Source organism: Anarhichas minor, unplaced genomic scaffold, assembly GCF_050575085.1.
Source record: "Anarhichas minor isolate MPS153535 unplaced genomic scaffold, ASM5057508v1 ptg000062l, whole genome shotgun sequence".
NCBI classification, from domain to species: domain Eukaryota; kingdom Metazoa; phylum Chordata; class Actinopteri; order Perciformes; family Anarhichadidae; genus Anarhichas; species Anarhichas minor.
The window spans coordinates 6,528,507-6,550,541 of NW_027466508.1; the positions used below are offsets into that span (position 1 = coordinate 6,528,507).

Consider the following 22,035-nt stretch of genomic DNA (forward strand, 5'->3'; position numbering starts at 1 on the left):
GACTGACATGAACAGAAGAAATGACAGAAGAAATTTTCATGAAAGGTTGCCTCCCAGCTGCAACTGGGAGGGTTTAACGTGGGTAAAAGCTACAAAGTAAATATGGTAAAAAAAATTAAATATGTTTCCATACAGAGTCAAGATATTTTGTTGCCCTCTATAAAGTAAGGCCAACTTCAGCTCATGTAACTCTATTATGTGCATATAATGCTTTTAAGGCCAGAGGGAACATTTGTAATAGTTAGGACGGCGTCAAATTAGCATAAAATTAGCTATTTAGCAGGAGCCCATTTCATTGTTCTCCTTTACAAGAACAGAGGAAAAAAAAGGGTTGAAGGAAGCAAAAATGTTTCAAAAGTACACTATGAAATGTATTTTTGTTTTCCATCTTCACCCTAACATCCTGGCCCTGTATGCTTGGTGAGACTCTAATGCACTGAAAGTGTCTGACCGACCACAACGAAAGAGGCCGATGTGTTTCTGTCGCACGCTGTAGTGTACGTGCACGTGACCAGAGGAAACACCTTCTCCCCTAAAAATGAACTAAATGATTGTATCAGCCCTTGTGGAATTGACCTTTAAAGCCCCTTGTCTCGACTTGACGGCCAATGAAAACACCCCCCCCCCCCCCTCCCGAACCCCCTCTGTGACTGCCTTCTCTTGTGTAATCGCAAGAAAACAGAGGAACGGGGAGGGTTGGAAGGAGACTTAGGGGGGGGGGGGAGAGAAAACAGAGAAAAGTAATTAAAACAGAGTGTTGGAGAACGAGGGGTGTGCTGGCCTGTGACCGATAGATGAAGCCGCATTGAACCGAATACCGTCGTGGGATTAAAAAGGGGGTCTAATGCACTGGGTATGCTGGGAAATGCCTGTTTGTGAATATATATGTCACGGTGTTTGCGTGTGCATCCATGGCCATGTATGTCATGTGCCTTTGGAGGAACAATATTTTGGAATGTATTCAAGAGAGAATGGATGCGAGCACTTGCGTGTGCATTTTAGGAAAGAGGAAACGTACAGAGGATTTAAAAACAGAACCACTTGACCAAACAATGAAGCTTTAGCAATCAATTGAATGAAATATTTACCCATCCCAAGAGTAGGACTAATAAAAGATCGAATGATGAATTAATTTCGATGAATGGATGACACAAAGCAAAACGAATGAACGCTTCACACACTGTCAGGGAGGAAAATGATCTGCTATCACAATTATTACACGCTTTGCACCAGGCTTGTTGTGAGTTTAAGGAGATAAACTGTGTTTCCTTACACGGATTAAACAACCCTTTGACATTAAACTACTTCCTATTTTTACTGAGGCAAAACACCACCGCAATCGTCATCTACATACACACTCACCCGAACCCTTTTTATTCATTTGGCACTTGAGCTAAATGCTAATGTCAGTCTGCTAACATGTTCACAGCAATAATGCTAGCATGTGAATGTGTGGCAGGTATATTTGTAACATCTCACTTTACGCTGTTAGCGTGCTAAAATTTGCATTCTGGCATAAACAGCGGCTGAGGCTGATGGGAATGTAATTAACTTTGCAGGTATACAATAGACATTTTGAGCTGAACATGGCCGGTAGACAAAGGCTCAAAATGATTTATCCTCTGGGGAACATGAATATTTCATGGCAATCCATCAAATAGTCGTTGAAACGTTTCAATAAAAAAACTAAAATGTCAACCTCATGGTGGTGCGAGAGGAAAAGTGATGGTGTCAGGGTCCATCCTTTGGGGACCATGAATATATGTGCAAGATTATGTGGCAATCCGTCCAATAGGTGTGGAGAGATTTCAGTCTGGACCAAAGCGGTGCACCAGCCGGCACAAAGAAAGACATCGCCGACTGTCCACCAAACGTGTTTCTGAAAAATCCTTCTAACCTGACACAGAGACAGACAACGAACAGGCCTGGAAAGACATCCGGAGTGGATGTAAAAAATATATAAATAAATAAAAATGATCTTCATGTTTTCCTCCATCCTCTCACCTTATCAACATTCCTACCAGCCGTCACCCACCCTACTGGTTTTCGGGTATGGCGGTTTATTTGCTGTGTTTTGCTCCTGCTTGGTCTCGCTCTACCCTCACACACATTCCGTCTCTGCCAAATCCTTCAGTCCCTCTCTGTTTCTCTCTGTTTCGCTCTTCTTCCTCGCCGCCCCCCCCCCCCCCCCCCCCGTGATAAGATAGACTACTGTTCGGCTTGTGCCTCGACCTGCTGAATTTCAAATAGGCCCCTTTCGACAAAAACCCAGAGCCACGGTCTCCCCTCTCTGCTCTCCCAGAATATTAACTAGTCCTGCGGCAGTGCTAACAATCCTGCAGCCCCCCCAAGCCCACCAACGCGCTGCAGATCTGCTTGTTGCACTGAGGAAGTGAACGGCGGGGGTGGTGTGTGGGTCGACACTCTCTGATCACAAGGTTTGGTTGTACGTGCACACATAACCTTCCTATTGATGGATATAGTGGACTTAGTTTATATGAGGAACACACACAACATGTCTTTTATGGACCATATTGTAGGTTCCTAGTTAATGGACAATGGTGGGTGGTGAGAGAAGTAAAGAAATGTGGTTATTTTATTACTATTCCATGTTTTACAGTTCATGTAACAGCTATTTACTTTGGTTCCCACTAATCCTTTTCAACAAATAACAAAACAACTCATGTTTCTTTAGATAAAGACCAACTGTCATTGGATTCGAGCATCGTAAAAGAGGACAGCGCAATACTACAAACAGGAGCTAAAAGCGATAAAGGGAAGAAAAGTTGTGTTCAAGAAAGCCCGTTATGGTCGGTGCAGGTAATACCAAGTGTTATGTTCAGTGTTCATGTTAAGCGTCTCCTCCGTTGCTGCTACAGTACGACTCAGGGAAGAGCGCTGCAGTCCCTTAACCACCAGCTGGGAACCACTTAACTAGATCAGTGACAGGTTTTGAAGAGTCTACACCTCTAAAGAATGGACACATCTGTCTGAATAGCTTCTGTTATTGTGTTGCATAAATGATGATCTGGAGAATACAGAAACATTTGCAAGTACAAATGTCATTTTGTCGAGTAAGTCTTTCGATTAAAAGTTTATGCATCAGAGTAATATTTGCTGGTTCCAGCCTCTCACATCTAAGAAAGTCTTTTCCTTTCCTGCTGATTTTACAAGTGACCTTTTGGGGGTTTTGACTGCTGGTTTGATGAATGAGCCTTTTTAAAAAAAAAAAAACACCACGAGGGTATGTGGTAACTTGTGTGGCATTTCTCCTTAAAGAGTGCAGCAATATTTCTGCAATGTCATAAACTTTACACAAGAGCCCTGCAATGATACATACAACAATGTGATATTTTATTACAAAAGAGAGTGTATGATGACTTAGTGACATAAAAACTAGGACTTGACTTTGCTCAACATTACGGTAACCACACAGGGGTCATGCCTTCTATACTGCTGGGCTGCAGCGACTCAGCCTGAAGCGGACTCTTGAAAAGACAGGCAGTAAAAGGAAAACTGGGACAGGAAAATTAGTCCAAAAAAGCTAATTACCTTACTGATCCAGGTCTCAAACTTAGGCCCTTCAGTTGTCAGGAACAAATCTGGAGGGGGGGGGGGGGGGGGGGGGGGGGGCAGAGAAACAGAAGGGAGGAGCAAGTCAATAATTTGATTCAATGTATTTCTATTGCGTCAAATTATAACAGACGTTATCCCAAGACACCTTTTCACACACAGAGACCAAACATTCCCCCGTGAGCGAGCACTGAGAGGACGGCTCCCCTTCATCTGGCAATCATAATCAAACACGGAGCAGGGGCTATTGATCTATAATGAAGAAAATGCTGGAGATTATTGGGAATGACAGCAATGAAAATGAACACCGCGCTCTAGCTGTGAACCTTTGTACCTTTACGGACTTGATGAATTGATCATGAAGAAAGAACAAAAGATCAATAAAAAGAAAGCCTGTAATTACTTAGATTGCCTTATTTACACAGGAGAGGCGATCCAAATTATAATGAAGGCTTAAAAGAGTTTCTGTGTTCTTAACTCCCGATGGCAGCTTTTGGTAAAGGTATATCATAATAATACATATTTTGCCTTCTTCAATGCAATGATGGGGGGGGGGGGGGGGGGGGGGAAGGAGGTTCTCAGCACATGTTCCACTGCTAGTGACACCAGGCGAGAGTTATAATACCGAGACCTGTCAACATCATGTATAATGCACAGGGCAGGTAAATACCAGGACTTGTCAAACTCATACAGCTGACGGGTACAAAATAACAAAAGTGAACATCGGTGTGGAAACTTCCACATTCCAAAGCTTGGTTTATAGATGAACAGGATGCAGAAAAACAGGTGAAGAGAGAAGGGGGGGGGGGGGGGGGGTGCGTTCCTCGCTCTTGTAGCTCAGGCTGCACTTCCAATGCGGTCGCTCTTCTCTGTGAGAGGACGGTAACTTTCACCGCTGGGGTTCTCCGGACTGCGGTTCTGCCCCCGGTAATTAGACATGAAATAAATATTGGCATTGATCTGCCTTAGGGCCCTGCTACGTGTTGCCGTGCTCTGCATGGGAAAATATCAATGATAGTGGAATGGGGGAATGAATGAAGGAAAGACAGGAAGGAGGAAGACTGCGTGTAATGACAGAGTGTTAGTACTGCAGTGGCCACTGCGGCCAATAGCAAGAAGCTGCAGCGTGACTCCTCACTTAAGTGAATATATATATATATATATATATATATATATATATATATATATATATATATATATATAAGTATAAAAAAAATCAGTCAAACACTGCATTGACTGAAAAGTGTTTCTCTTTGATCATACTAATCTGAGCTCCCCTTACACTTACATGGATGTGCTCTGAAATGTTATCCCAGGATTCTCCTGCAGTCATCCCCAGAACCGAAGAGAACAGGAAACGAGCCGAGGGAAGGAGCTTTCTCAAGGAGCGCTCTCCTCTCCAGGAAACTCCTGCCAACTCAGGCCGGGGAGCTTTAGGTAGCAATCATCTCGGCTTTTCACGCACTTCAAAACCTCCCACTACGGTAGGTCCCCCATGACTAACAACACTCCAATCTACTTATTTTGTGTTACGACTTACACTAAAAAAATACTGTTATGATGTGGTTTCTATGATACTGAATATTACCAGATACAGAATGCATTGTGCATACAGCTGTGATTTAATTGTATAGAATTATAATAGCATATACTGTACAGATCTTTATATACTCCCAGTTTGAGGCTCTGTGCTTTTGTGCTCAGATGGCACACACACACACACACACACACACACACACACACACACACACACACACACACACACACACACACACACACACACACACACACACACACACACACACACACACACACACACACACACACACACACACACACACACACACACACACACACACACACACACACACACACACACACACACACACACACACACACAAAAAACAGTTCAACTTTTAATATGTAAAACTTTGTGGATTGCAGACATGTTGCCCATACAGACTCACAAATGCAAAGAAGATGACAAATGCATGCATATATTATGCATATGTGCGCGCGCACACAAACACGCACGCACATACACTACAGTGTACACTCAGTAATTTGCACACTGTGTCTGTGCGTTTGAAGTCGCATCGGGTGGTGTGTCGATGAGCTCGGTTAATCAGCCAATCACAGCTGGATTCTGTCTAAGAGGCCTGATTGGCTGATTAGGTGCGATGGCGGTGTGTCGGTGAGAGCAGTGAGATCTTCATCTTGTAAACACTTCACGTTCTCGCTGTGGGGGCGCCGCTCTCTCGTATCACCACTTGCCTTTTTCTCCTTCTTTTTATTTTTTTAACCCAAGTTCACTTCTGCCAAACTCTTTTCTGCAATAATTTCTCTTCCTCTCGTCTAAATGTCAGTCCAACTTGAGACCGCCCTTTAACCTTCCCGTTGCGGGTTGAACTCTCACCGCTGTCAGGCAGTGTATTGAGGGATGTAAAGTGAAAGTGGAAAGGCCCCTCGAGCAGGACACTAAACCTCAAACCTGCATTCTCCTTGGACGCTGCACACACGACCCTGCTCTGATCCGTCCTGAGAGGGAATGCATTTTAGGGAGCGTGTCAAGGGGAATATGCGCACACAGAGAAGCCAATTCCCTTTTGGCAAACTGAGCAATAAGGTAATCTTAATGGGATCCTTCTGACATTATCCTCTTCATTGCATTGTCCTTCTCCACTCTCACCCTCCCGTCCTCACAGTCCCAGACGGATAGTATTCTACACACACACACCCATAAAGAGCTGCTAGCTAGCAATATAAACCCGACTGCTGCCACCATCATTCACTTTAGCACAGTTTTACTGTTCCGGGGGACTTTAACTTGGCCGCCAAGGGCCCTTTAAGGACTCGTTCGAGTTAAAAGAGATATTACAAAGAGTAACGGAATAAAACAGAGCAGGGAGGAAACAAAAAGAAGAGAAACAGAGAGGGAGAGAGTACTTAGTTTCTATTGCCCTGATTTCCCTCGGTTTGACTCAGACTTAGTTTAAATTAGCGTGCTCGCCTCAGCAAAGCACATTATTAGACTCACATATCTTTCTTGTTTATTCTAGGTTATTCTGGGCGCTTTTTCAGTCAACCATAACATCCTCATACATTACAATATACAAATATTCAACTATTGTTCCACTTTTCTTACAGAAGTGGGCAGAATGATCAAACCTACCCCCTCTTTTCAAACATAATTTAGGTTCATGTTTTCTTTCTGAGAACTTCATTGTCCTGCTAGTTTGGTAGAGCGGTTGGCTCTTACCTCTACAATACCCCCGAGTCTGAGCCAGAAGCGACCAATTAAAAGGTGCAAATAAGATTTTCCGCAAACTCCGACAGCTTCATCATCACTGACATTCATTCCAACCTGTAAGTTAACTAATATAAAAACTGCTGAATGCCTTGTCGGGTTCTACAAAGTTAAAATATTTGGGGGGGGGGGGGGGGGAGGAGGGGGGCACCACTGTGGGCTTGGAGGAGGAGCCTGCTGGCGCCACAGGCGGTTTGAGCCTGAATTAAAGGGGAGGTGATTTCACGCATCAAAATGTGTTTACGGGTCTTGGGGGAGTACTACTGCATATGTGACACATGATGTACAAAGCTTTTTGTGGCTCCAGAGGGAGCTGTGACAGTGTGACACAGAGGCCTCAGCTCTTCTATGTTGTTAATGGGGTTTCTTCTTTTGTTTCCGTCGACAGTTTCGGCGTCTGGTCTAAATTTTCTCCGCGAGCCGTGATGGAATCTGGCAAGAAAACACACTGATGATCTCTTACAAACGATTGAGGACGACACCTACAGGACTTCTGATAAAGAGGTGATCGTGAGGTCACACCGGTGACATCACACAGGCGCTGTGACTGTCCTAGTATCATGACAAGCTACTAGTAATCCTGTTGGACCTGTATGATTGGAAGTGACCAACACGACCATCAAAGCCCGCTAATCCCATCAAACCGTGTCTCAGCAGAATTTTTAAAAAAAAGGGACGAGCAGGAGCGCTGCAGTCAGCGGGGCTTTAAACATGAGCCTTATTGCCTCGATAATTCCTTACAAAATATTCCTTTGATATCATTTAATTGGCATGATTTTAGGATTACATCCACTTTACCATTAGACCAAAATTCAGCGACCAGCCTCTTGAGAGCAATTACTAAATGTCTGCTATAGTTTTAGCTTTTCTTTTGGCCACCACTGTGAATTGGGTTTGAATTTAAATCTGTACTGAATATTTAAAAGGTGGGATTTGGACTACTGGCTCGCTGTAGCTGTGAATCTTCATTTCATCCTCTTTGTTCTAATTTACATATTCTGTGCATTGTTATTTGCTCTAAGTGAATTAGTTTTCTCCTTTACATGCTCTGCTTTTGTATCCACAGCGTAGATTTGGGATGTTGTGATTGTGTTTCGATAGAGTGGTGCAGGGATGCTGTGTTCTGACTGAAGCCGATGGGATTTCTACATTAGATTTTGAAATACTGCAGAAAATAAGCTCTGTGGCAAACAAACGCTTACACGTTTTGTTCGGCAAGACGATCTTCACCACTTTTAAAAGCAAATATAATCAAATGTCTGAGCGCGTTATACTTTGCACAGCCACTACATTTGTTCTGAGTGTCACACGCTGAGTTTTATTAGGGTTAACAACAAGTAAACAGACGTCAAACCCGACTACAGCAGCACCGATCTGACGCTCTGCACTGTGAGCACACACACACACACACGCACACGCACTCAAAGCAAAGACTCATAGAGCTGTCATACTCCACCACTTGGGAAAGATGCATACATAATTGAGGTATATAAATGGGCTCGTGTGTGGGAGGGCGGAGTTGCGTAACAGCAACAGGGATTCGGCGCTCTAAGTGGTTTGTCATGTCGCCGCATAATTAAAGAGATGCTAACTGTAAAGGCTGGAGCAACGGCTATGCTAGGCATCAAAAAACACAGACGGAGAGAAAGGGAACGACTGAAAGCAGATGCTAAGACCATCCGGGTTTTCAAGGTGTGTCCGAAAACAACAACAAAAAACGAGCTGAGAAAGCAAATCACATACGAAACAAAAGCATGCTAATCCTTTAATTGCAAGAGAGGCCATCTATAATCACTGGATTATTTATTCTGCACAGTCTCTCTCTCTCTCTGATCTTTTTGTTTTGTTAAATTGTCTTTCCGTACAAATGACACTTCTAAATGCACGCCCACGCGAGCAAGTGCATGATGAGCAGGCTGCGTAAATAATCCACCCACACACACACTATTTAAATATCTGCGTGTGCATCTACATGTGAATTTTTTCGTCATTGGGTTGTGTGACAGCCAATCATCTACAATCAACGAGTCCTTTCACATTAACAGAATAATTACAAGTGTGTCTGTTGCGATCAAGTGTAGTGAAGCATACGGCTCGACGAGGTAAAGCAGCGTGCTGCAGAGGCCCCAGAGGCCCCAGAGGCCCCATTGTTGGGACCGATATCAGCACGCTGCACAGAGGTTTGATTGGCTGAATGCTGTTTCTACTGCAGCAGGACACAGATGAGGTTGGTACGAACAGGTAAGGGCAGGTGTATACTGCTCCACAAGATGGAACGTACCGCATGTGGATAAAAACATCTGCAACCACATGAGAGGAATTGTGCTGGTGAATGATTTTTCAGGAGTGAGTCTCAAAATAGTCTCAAAAGTGTATTGTGGGGTTCTCACAAATGCGTGCTCCGATCTACACACAAACACCAAGCAACTTCAACCCGGGTAAAACAACAAATAGAGAAATATGAATATTTTACAGACATATTCTTCAACTTCACAGATCTTATGATCGCCTTTGAAAAAAAGCTTCTTGTGTATACGGCGAGTTTTGAGACTATTTTCACGGTGTCCAGCTCCACACAGACCCACAAATTCATGCTGTGTTTAAGTACTGCTGGGCTTTCAGAGAAAATTGTGTGTAATTTCAAAGTGGGAAAAGGAGCCTATTCTAAATAACAGTATAGCCCGTCACCCCTCGTGGAGAACACATACAGTAACCACCTTTATACTCTATACGGTGGCATATGAAGGTAAATATATGGTTTAAATAAGCTACTGGTAGGTGGTGGACTAGTTCTTCTGCTGGGAAAATCGTTTTCCTGTGTCAATGGTAGGCTGCCTGTATTTTGGTTCACTTCCTGTAATTGGGTGGGATTACGTTTCCATAGCGATCGATCCTCACCTGGGTTCACTTGGAAATGAGAGAGGCCGACTCTCGCCAGCGCTCTCGGACCGGTTGCTTTTGGTCCGCACCCCCGAGTGTGATTCCATCTTTCTACCGTTGAAAGATGGGAGACAGCAGTTGATAAGGAGGGAGGCCTAGATTTTAAATTCAATCTCGACTTGATGTTGTAAGTATTAGCTGTGTGGGTTTTCACTCAATCACAGGGCAACTCCTGCTAATCTACATTTGAAGTTACACATGCAACAGGCTACAAACGTGCAGTGAGATTTTAACTTCTGCAACACTCGTTGCAATCTACCAGAACCCTATAGATGCAATATTTTCAGATGTGCAGGGTAGATAAATATTTTCTGATGCACTTTGCACTGAGGGCTTCGAATCTAAAACAAAACGTCAGACCTCAACATTTCAGACATTTGCCGCAGCTCCATTCCAATGGATCGTTGGGAGATCATTTAAGATATGAGATATACTTCAGATGACCCGATACCCGGGGCGAGCATGATAGAAAGACACACCTCCCTGGAGAAATAAAGGGGAAATGAAGCTTGAAGGGTGCTCTTCTTCAGACCCGAGTTATTCCAACAAGTCATCTCACCGCATGAGACTGGAGCCAATTCTTTGCTCTCCGTATCCATTCGGGAAGAACATTTTAAATTGCTGGGGGAAAACTTTTTCACCATCACAAAACTTGCTGCAAGCACGCAATGTCTGTCCCGGAGTCTCGCAATAGGTTGGCCTCCTAATGTGAGCCGACACTTGCTGATCAAAAAAAGTGAGGTCAAGTGAGTTAATCCGAGTTGATGCTCAGGTTTGGATTGAGGAAAGGAGAGGAGGAGAGAGGAAAGGAGAGGAGAGAAGCAGTGCGTGGGCAGATGAGCGGTCCTTGAGTTATTCATAGCCTCTCCATCAGATTTGTTAAGGGGATTGGAAGCAATTTAAAGGCCTCCACTGACTGTTTGACGAGAGCAGCATTATGTCTCTCTATTCCATTATGTTGAGCCGCAGTGTGGGGATAAAGACCGGGCTTCCTATTAGCCTCTGTATAAACAGATAGGGCGATGCTAGATGGGTGCTGTGCCTCGGCAGAGAGGGAGAACTCTGACATTGAGGAGAACAGACAGCAGCGGGCGGCAGCCTGTAATATCTCCCTGCTTTGTCTCACCATCACCTTCCTTGTTTCCTCGGCTTCTCTCTGCACACACACACACACATATATATATATACACCCCCTTATCTGCCGTACTCTGTAGCCCAGAACAGGAGCGCCGTTGCTGTGGATCAAGAGGTGTTATGACTCAGTGAACATAGCGAGCTGAGAGCGGTCACAGGCCTGTAGCTCGAAACAAAAAGGTACGAGCACATTGACGGCACAATTTGTGACCCACATGTAAAGAAAAAAGGGGGGGGGGGGGGGGGCAGGAGCGGAACCTGCCGGATACGACTGACACTAGATTCGTCACCGCCGAGGAAAAACCAGGCCTTTCTGGAGCAGGAATCCCTCAGCGAGCTTCAGTGTCTCAGTAGTGCCAGAATACATGAACATCACGCTGAAAATGCTGACAGTCATTTTTTTTTTCAGTTAACTTTTAATCCGTTAAACGGATAATGGATTCTAAAATCGACGTGACATTTCCCTCGCTGTAGTGATCAGACCTGTCGGGTCTCGGCCGGGCCTCGGCGGTGACTCATGAGAAAAGGCTTATGTACTGTACATGGCCGCACAATGTATCTTTTTTTTACCGTCTCCTTGTGCGATAAGCACATCGTAAAAAGACTGCGATACTGCACTCAGGGATTTATGGAGTGACAGTACAAACCTGCACTTTAAAATGTAACGCATCATTCTTTTTTTATTGGTGCCTTTTGTGTTCAACTCACTGTGTTCAATGAAAGTGTGTTGGAAATAATTTATTTCATTATTTATTTATTTTTTTTTATTCAACAAGTAGTTGTATTTTAGCAGTTTACTGAAAGCAGCAGAGAGGAGAGTACAATATAGTAAAATATGTATATTTAAAGGCAAGTAGCGGTATTCAACAAAGTAATTGTATACTTCCTTCATATTGTGCAGCCTGACACTGTACACATGATACAAAGGCCACTCATTATACATGATGCTACATACATGCCGTACGGTGCTGGAGGGGTTGCCGGGCAGCATTAGAGAAGAGATAGTTGCGAAGATGAGAAAAGGACACGACCGCGAGTGGAGAGAACCTGCGATTATTGATTCCACCGTGCTGGGACCATACTCCAATGGGAGAAAAAAACGGAAAGGGAAACTCAGTGACGCATTACACTACCAGAAGACAAATGCTTCCCTTTTAAACTTCCTCTCTCTCCTTCTCTTCCCTGGAACTTTTTTTTACTGACGATATGGAGAAGCAATCTGAGGCCAACAACAAGAGTAACAACAGCATCGGTATTACATCCCCCTCCTTGTACCTGTAAAAGGCCTGGCAGCGGCGGTTCATCCAGGCTGCAGAGCAGAGTGGATGTGACAGCCGCTGCATTAGTGTCCGATATGCCGTGTGTGTGTGTGTGTGTTTGTGCAAGTGTGCCGTCGCCTCACTCATCACCACAGCTCCGAGCCATTAAGGGTTGTGCGCGCCTGCTGGCGGGGCAACAGGAGGCGAAAATCCGTAGGAGAAAAAGAGTACAACGGGAGAGGATGCGGGACAGAGGGAACAACAGACAAGAGGGGGAACGAGAGAGACAGACGGACAGAGCTGATCCTCTCTTTTTGTCGTGTCTCTAATGCCCCTGAGCAGGTTATTTGTTAGCCTGTTACTCAGTAAACAAGCTGTGACTCCTATACCCTGCTGGCTGTCAAAAGGACACACACACACACACACACATACGTGCAGACACACAGTTGTGCGCTCTATTCCCGCGGGGTTGCTGGAGAGATGGGCTCAAGGAAGGCCGCTATGCCGACTGATCTCATAGCTCCAACGCCCACTATGTCTGTTTAAATTGTTGTTGGCCAAGATTGTTTAGGGGGATAAGACGTTCACAAAAAAAAAATAATAATAAATCTGTCTCTGTGTGGGATTGAGTGTGTGCATCAGAGTGTGTTGTGTAGGAGTGTGTGCTTGCAACAGTGCGTGTACGCGTGAGATTAGCCTGTCTGGTACAGGGGTGAGCATTTGGGGGGTGTGTGTGTGTGTGTGTGTGTGTGTGTGTGATGCAGTTTGCATGAGGCTGACGGTAATGAGGCAAAATGAGATGAAAGCACAAAGTGCGTGCGCCTGCGAATGCTTCTTTTTGTGTTTGTGTGTCTTGTGTACATCCGTGCACCGTCCTGCTGTAAGCCAAGTCAAGCCCTCTGTGTCCGTCTGTGTGCATCGATTTTGTTCCCCGCCGTCTTTAACCCTCGGACTGATCCATGCCTCAGCTGGACGGAGGGACGGAAATGTCACAGCCCTCAGCGCTGAAAACACACACTTTGCCTCCGACAGACGTTGGGAGGCAACGCTCCCTCACCGCTGAGAGCCAGACGATAAGGTTAGTCTGAAAACATACAGACCTTCAAAAATCGATATCTGGTGCTCGTTTCAATGCAAGGAAAAATCTCCTGTTACCTTTTTGGGACTCCAGCTGTTATCCTCATGTCCTGCCTACAGTCACACTTAAGCATGCACGAGTTTTGACCTGCTCCTGCAGTTAGAATCACAGCGGGTCACTTGCCAGACCGTGAGAAAAGGCGGATCCTCCAGCAGGCTTTAAATCAGCCTTGTGCAAAACTTTGGATAACGCTAACAAGGAGGACATACAGTTTAAGGGACACGTGCTTATCAAGCCCGTATTATAACCAGTCGGTTGGTTGTGGTGCAACTGGACACCAGTCTTTGCACAGCCTAAAAGTAATCAGTAAAACTATTAAACCCAAACGATGACAAGATGCTAACATGGGTGCGGCTCCAATCTAATAGGAGTTCAGTAAGTTACTCGATAAAACGCACAATGTAAGCGTGTACCTTTTAGAGGGTGCAAGGAGGAACTGTGTGGGGTTGCAGCCAAAGATCTTCACCGGCCACCTCCATTGATATGTGGCCCCTGTCCCTCTGCTAGCAAGGAACCATCGGACTGTGAAACGAGCTTTTCCAAACTTGCCCAAAGCCCACAAAGACGATTTACTCTAGTGTCGAACGACGGAGCAGGAGAAAAACCTTAAAATTTGTACCGCTACCTTGTCCGAGTAGAGAGAACATTCAGGGTGAGCTGTGCACTCACTCACACACACACACACACACTTCACTTGTTAATGCAGCGAGATATGACAGTCAATTTCTCCCCCTCAGTTAAAACGTCTCACAGAGGCTGTGAGGGTTGAAAGATTCTCTTCAAATGATTTTCTCTTTCAGAGATTTTTTTATTTTATTTTCCCCCAGAGGCTACAACATGGCTGGCTTAGTAACTTTGTCGCAACATTTAAATAAAGACCGAATGATGTCCATCAGTGTCATGGCAACCACGCTGATTTATATGAATATGTACATGCATAAGTCAATCTCTCACACACACACACACACACACACACACACACACACACACACACACACACACACACACACACACACACACACACACACACACACACACACACACACACACACACACACACACACACACACACACACACACACACACACACACACACACAAGAAAGTGAAAAGCTCTGCAGAATAAATCCGTCTCTAAGCCAATATGTAGCTCTAACTCCACACTGTGTGACTTCCACCCGGATCTATCCAAACAGCTCATTTACAAACATGGCAAAACACGCCGGCGTAGAATGGAGCAATGCTATTCCCGGAGGAAATAATCTCCTAAAACCATTACAGGGAACGACGTAGGTGCAGTAGCTATGGGGAGGATTATGGCCAAACCCTCTCATATACATATACACACATACACACACACACACACACACACTTTCAACGCTATTTTGCTCGCTTTCTTTATGCCCCACATGTGCGTGTGCGTGTGTAAATAGAAACTGATCACCGAACTACTGTAACAAGCAGAGTAAAGCTCATTTGGCGGACTGGAGCCAAGTGTGTTTGTGTGTGTGTGTGTGTGTAGACAAGACACGCACCAGTGTAGCCTGCCAACATCAGGAGTGATGTGCATTGCATATCGAATACAATGATAAGTCTATGTTTTCTATTTGTGTAAAGTAATCTAATTACATTCACAGAGGGAACTTTACATATTAAGATTGTTGTAAAAACACTCGGCTTTGCACGAGGATGAAGACATATAAAACCTGAAATACTGCAGACTGGGACGACAGTGCTTATTAAGCCACGTTTGTGCCTTTTTAAAAACGTTAAAAAAAGGCCTGTCCTGGGGGCAGTTAAGTGCACCTTTCCCAGTGCATCAGGGAATCTACACACATCTAAACTGGTTTTCACAGAAGAAGAATGTGCGGTAAGAAGGTGCACGCTTACTTCAGAGCTGCGGATGATATGATAAGGTGGATATGAAATATAAAAAGGTGAGAAATGTAGCCGTATTGTAAAACATTGTTCGTACTAAGTGTTTGCCAATTTCACTGGTTGCCTTTTTATTTCCACAGACTAAATAGTGTTCAATCAGAGGCACATTTATACACTTAATGCTTATTTCTGTCCTTGTGCCTACGAACAAGTTTACACTGATTTTTATGCATCTGGATATGTGCATTAATTCAACTAGTTTTGACTGTTTTAAAACACAAAAATAATCACTGACAATCTGGGGAAAGAAATAGTTGCCTCTTCCTGGTAATGATCCATTAGGATTCTAAAAATAACTCTGTTTTTGTCTCTGGGAACACCGCTATAAAATTGAATCCGGACAATCTCTATCACATTATGTTGCTCATCACAGTCACACATCTATTTGTATTGTAATTAAAAACGTGGATCCCCAGGCGGTACTTTAAAAAGCTTTCGTTAAAAAGAAGAAGACGTTGCCAGGTGTTTTGGATGGAGATACCGGGGAGGACTGACAGGAGGGAGTTGTTCGCAGTGAGAGAAGTTTTAGCTTAACAACGTTATTCCTGGGACCTTTTTCAATGCGTCCGTCTCTACAGACTTTAACACTGTCGATATGCAGTAAAAACTGTAGAACAATGAATCAAAATATGTTTTTTTGTCCGCATTAGCACTGAGGTTTCTGTAGTTACTTTGCCAGTCTGTTGCTTGTTGCAGAACCAGCGGACCTGCCAAACGCAGTTGTGCCTCGACAGTGTGCAACATCTGTCCAGTTAGAAATTGCAGAGGACGCAGATATTAGCGTTGTAGTCAAGGCTACCGAATGCTAGACCAAAGTCATGACCAAGGCCAGATAGTGTTGTGATGGGAATGGCAATCGTTTTGCGGGTATTTGGACAAAAACATAAGTACAGGGATACATCCTCTGGGAACCCTGAATGTCAGTGCCAAGCTTAGAGCAAATCCATCTTGTATATCTTAAGATATTTCAGTGGATATGTAATCATGGTGGCGCAAGATGAAATTACAGTCTTTTTTTTTTTTTTTTTTTGAAATGTCACCCAAGTCAGTGGATTTCATCCTCTAAGGACCAGCAATGTCTTTACTAAATGTCATGGCAATCCATCCAAATCCCTCGCAATATTTCAGGTGGTACCAAAGTGGTGGAGCGACCAACAAACAGGCAGACATTGCCATCCATACAGTCAGTCCACTAGCATGGCTTTTACTTTTTTTTTTGATTATCTGTTTTATGACAAAACAGCGATACATTATTTTTTACAAATACCTCAGTGACAGCACGTTCCTACTCCCAACTCGTCAGTTTCTGCTCGTTACGTGCATATTGTCTTTTCAAAATAAACTCACAACGTAGGTTTTCAGCTCACTTACGCAACAAAACTACTTGGTTAGGTTTAGGAAAAGATGGTGGTTTGGGTAAAAATAAAAGTATATTATTTAAGTAACTGCCATTAGTTAAGTACGGAAGTTACGGAACAAAAGTACGGTAAAATAAGTCGACCGTCTAATGATGCAGATAAGTTAACATTGGAGGTAGTTGAAAGCCCAATGTGTCCCATACATACTCTAAAGGGTGCCTCGATGGGTCTGTATCAGACACCAATGGGCACAGAGTGTATTTGATGAGATGGGCGAGGGAAGAGAACGGACTGTCAGTTCAGGTTGTTGTAAATTAAAAAGAAGTGACTCACATCAACATCCAGAACCACCCTTCGTATACGTCCGTGTACAGTTCTCTTCTTGACAAGGGAATGTATTTTGGAACAGAACATGGGTAGCCATTATAACCTCAGGCAACAGTCACAGTGCTCAATGTTCTGCCTCCTTCATTCCTACTATTCACTTATCTGCTAAAAAAACAACACATGTTCATCAAAATAAACCCAGCGTCTCTTTTGCCCGTTTGACGCTGCACCAGCGTTCCTGGAGGCGGAAATGCTACAAACGACATACCTCAAAGGACTGGCGCACTGCACCAGGCGCTCCGAACATGCCTGTGAGCTCACTCCAGATCTCTAGAATGTGGGGAAATTACAATGCGAGGAACAGCAGTGAATGCAAGTGATGTGTTTATGAAGACGTCGGCTACATGTGGCTGTGGGTGCCGAGGGTTTAGCACTGGGTTATGCTTCTCTCTGTGCTTTGTGTAGACCGGTTTAGATATTTTAATACAACCAAATCAATTATGTTTTGTTTTGGCATTCTATCCACACCAGCTTTTTCCTCCATCGAAGAAAAAAATGCTTTTTAAATACTCGCCCAAGTAGTTTGATTTGTGAGGATGTAAAAAAAACTTAAATATTGGAAAAACACTTCCAACAGTCCAACAGTCAATCACATAAGGATTTTCTCTGCAATCACACAAATGCAGATCCTATCAGTGACATATTGTTGTTTCTTTTGTCTTACAAAAGAAACAACAAGAAACAAACCAAGCTACTTGATGACCAGAGTCTCGGTCCATGGGCCCATGAATTCTGTTGGGCTGTGACCCTGCTTGCTATAGTACTCATTTTGATGGCAGCGGGTCATTCAATTCAGCTCTGAACTCGGCTTGTAAATGAAAGCTTTCAGGCCTTTTAAAAATTGTCAGCGGGCCACAGTTGGCCTGAGGGGAGTAGTTTGGCCCCCACAGACCCGAGAGAGAAAAACAAGTAGTTGGGAAGCAATAAGACATTATTATCATTATTAGAGAAAGGAATTGCCAGTACTATTATCCAAAACCCTTGCAATATTCCTCCTCTCCCTGTGACAGTACTCTGATTACCAAAACGGCGATTTAAAGTGCCAGACTCTGCCATCCAAATGTAAACTTAAACCCTGTATAATCCATTCTTCTTCTTGGCCTCCCTTGTTCAGTGGCAAATCTGTTCTCTTGCCCCCACCACCACATTATTAGTCAGACAATCAACAAGCCACTTCGACACAGAGCCAGTTTAATTGGATACTGCACAGAGCATTACCATAGCCGTTGCCTAGCAATGGCTCCTGTATTGCCGTCTTTGGGCACGTTTTTTTCTCAAAATGGCATCTATAATTACTTTGCAATTACTGCCTTTTCCCCTCAAACAAGTTCCCGTCTTGCTGCAGACAGCTTCCCTGCCCAGCGGGGCTCTTTCTGATGTCACATGTTGTGAAGTGGCCCCTGTGGGATACCGTGATCCTGAACTGGAGACCGAAGTAATACGGGCGAATATCTGTGGTCATTTGGCTTTGATGCTTACGGACGCTTTGAGGGCTATTGGAGCACCTGCTCACATCAGTGTAGTGTATACATCTGAACCTCCTGGCTGTCCTGCAAACGCCGTTTTCCTGCTAATTAGTTGTCACTGTGGTGAGGAGTAACCAGAACAGAACCACTTTGTCTACAAAGCCGGCTCAATGCTTAATGATGTCTTTGCTTTTGTGGTGCAAAGAAAAGACAACAATATACTGTACGTAACACTGTTTCCACAGTAGGCGCTGACTATTAGACCGGCTTAGTGTTACTCTGGCAAAATGTTGACGACATGTTAACTCAGTGGATATGTGCAAAGCCGCATAAACCTCTCTCATGTGATATTTCGTCCACTCCGTTGTCTTGTCTTTACTTACACTATGAACTCCAGATTTAGTACAAAAGTCATATAGTGAGCTGGGGGGGACAATAACTTCCTTTAAGAGACCTGAAATCCCTCAATGTGCGAGGACAGAGACAAAATAACTGGCAAAAAGAGGACGAACGCAAAGCCGTTATGAATGCGCTGCTGTTAAAGACACTGGCTGGAGGAGCGCGATAATAACAAAAGAGATTACGAGCCGTATGCGGTGTGTCGTCTCCAGGTCGGTTGGCTGGAGAGTACAATAAGCGGGCTAAATGAGGCCTTGACACCAGCCAGGAAATAATTCCAGAGTTCTTTTTTTTTCTCTCTGGCAGTGCTGATGTAGTGAGGGCAGCCAATACACTACCAAGGGACTGTTTACAGCTATGACATTGGACTGAAATTGGAGTCGTGACAAAGGGCCCCAGAAACAGCCCTCAGCCTCCTTGGACCACGCTAACAAAGTAGCTCACTGTACTGGGAGGTGAGAGGCGGGACACTTCCACGCATGAACACCTGAGAGGCAAGGCGTCCCACTGCCATTATGAATATTCATGAGCAGTCTTTGTCCTGCGATTGGCTGTTCAGTAGATCTAGTTAGTCCCTTCTCTGTACACTCATTTTAGACAAACTCATCAAGTGCCCCTCCAGTATCTGCCTCCGTTTAATTCAAACACGGTGGTTAACTTCTATCATTTTCCCCGTTTGTGCAATTTGCATTTTCGAGTGTTTCACGCTTATTCTCCACAGTAACTCAACTCTGCTTGACTTTAATTAAGATGTATAAGATTAATGTGCATTCATGCCTCATTTTATACTCATAAATATTAAACAATGTTAAGGCATCTTTAAATCACTCTGAGCTAGAAACAAAGATACAAGTCGTATTCTCTTTTCTTTCACTTTGGATTTAAGACCATAAACACACTATACAGACACCGGCTGTGTCCTGCTCATACTTGGCTTTTGTCCCCTTTCTTAACCAATGGCTGTACGTTTAGATTGTATGGACGCACTATAGAGGAGAGATGTTCCCAGATCACATTGAACCTTCAAGAAGCTTACTGCGTGTTGACTGTCTATATGGTCATTTGGAAGCTTTAGTTCGTGGTATTGTTGAGTTGTACCGTTTATTGAGGGGCATTTCTAAAATAGCACCTCCTTCATATCATGAAGACAGTATGAATCTATAAAAACATCTAAGGCCGCTGAAAAGCTTCAAACTCTTATCAACCTTAAACTGGCTAACTAGTGAGACCCAGCCTGTCTTTAAATGAGCATGATCTGAGATCGGGAGCATTTCCATTGCCTCGCAATGGCTCTGAACTTGGCGAGGGCGAGACGGCGGCTCACAACTAACCGTGCTAAACGTGCCAACAGTGTAAACGACGGTGAGAGTGCTGACAGCAGTAGGAGTATGAGAGCAGCCGTGAGCTAACCAGTGGGGCTACGCCTACATGCACGAACAAGCTTTAAAAAGGACGCGCTCCGGCCCGGCTATGTCAACAGAGCAAAAAGAAGCTCGGACAACACACACCGAGGGAGAGCTCGGGACGCCATTACTCCGCTATATCTGTACCTCGCAAATAGTTGTGTGCTGCTATATTAATGCTCTGAGTGTTACATACAGCTCCTTTAAAAGTCACTCTCTCCCTGCTTAAGCCGCACTGTGGTGCCCCAGCCGGTCCCGCTTAGAGTAGCAGGTGGTCACAGCAGACCGTGAGCTGAGCCATGAAGAAGACTCGCCCAGTGCCTCGCTCGTCTCCCTCCTCTGCCCTTTATCTTTCCTACCATCCTTTTCTTTCAAACCACTCATCCAACCATCGTCCTCTCAGACTCAGCTTTATTTCTCCTTCCCTTCCCTTCCTGCCTGCTTGCTTTGCTCTCTCTCTCTTTCTCCCACCCATCTGCATACCCCCACACACAGTGGCAGCCAAAGAGTCTGACATCCACCAGATGTAGCCGACAGTAGGGTTTTCTTTCGCCACTGGTTCTCCTCCTCGAGCTCTGCGTATCCACCCGCAGCGAGCTGAAGGCAGCTGAACACACTTAGGAGGTCACGAGGAGTTAATGACCACTGTCCTTGTGTGTGTGTAGACATGGGTGTGAAAAAGGAAGTAAGCGGTGACTCCTAGAGAAAGGCTGACATGCAGGCCATCACTCTGACTGATGAGTTGCAGGAACAGTACAATCTGTATTCAAATATACCCCAAAACAACAAATATTGCTACCAGAACATATTTAAGTCTGCCCCAAAAAAAGTGGAAGTGCATTGACTTTCTCCTAATCCTTAAACAGATTAAATATTAATTAAAATCTGCTCTGGTTAAACTGTGACAGCCCTGGGAATAAAACCACAGAGCACAAAAAGATACCTGCTGCGAGTATGACACGACTAAATCCTCTCCGATTACCTTAAACACGAGGATTAGTTTCCAGAGGGGGGAAAAATAAATAAAAAATCCTCCCATAAGTCTAAGTGACAGCGCTACACTTGGTGGGCAGACGGACAGGAGTGAGATGCTGTAAATCAAGAAGGAGGTGATTTCTCCATTCACTGGTGAAGAAAATGGCTGTTACGTTCTCTCTAAGTCAACTTGAAAATTGGTGGCTTTCAACGGATGTTTTGGTCACTTGACTTGGTCCTGGAGTTTCCTCGGGGGGGGGGGGGGGGGGGAACTTTGTGGAAGGCAATGCCTGTGGGTATCAAGTTCACAACTACACAATCTCTTCATCCTATGAGTTCTTAAGGAATGTCGCAAGTAAGAACAGAAGGCAGCATCTGAAAATGTGTTACTACTCTTCTACATACAGTAGATCTTTTAATAAACTGATCACATGGACTGCATGTCCCAATGAGACACTGAGCACTGCAAATGTAAGCAGGGTTTTCTTGTGGCATTGGCAGCTCAAATGTACCAGGAAATAGAAAAAGAGGAGGAAACTGGGAAGAAACTGCACATGAGCTGCTGGTTGTGCACCATACAGTCCTCCTAAATAAATAAATAAAAGCAATGAATTGTTAAACTATAGTGTTTGTGCTGGGAATTGTGTTTTAAAAGTGCAATTTCCACACAGATTTCGACATTTATTCTTTTAACTAATTGTCAAGTTTTTAATAATCCAACTGGCCAGATTTGTACTACTGCCTTTACTAGTGCTCGTT

At 44.2% G+C, this 22,035-nt stretch overlaps 1 protein-coding gene across 1 annotated transcript in view; it reads right to left on the minus strand.

The window, feature by feature from the left end:
• The window catches only part of itfg1 (integrin alpha FG-GAP repeat containing 1), a 121,461-nt gene that overhangs the window by 95,988 nt on the left and 3,438 nt on the right, over nt 1-22,035 (minus strand). The window contains exon 7 of the mRNA XM_076077925.1: nt 3,553-3,602. Within this exon, the coding sequence (XP_075934040.1) occupies nt 3,553-3,602 (50 nt within the window). The remainder of the gene's footprint in view (nt 1-3,552; nt 3,603-22,035) is intronic.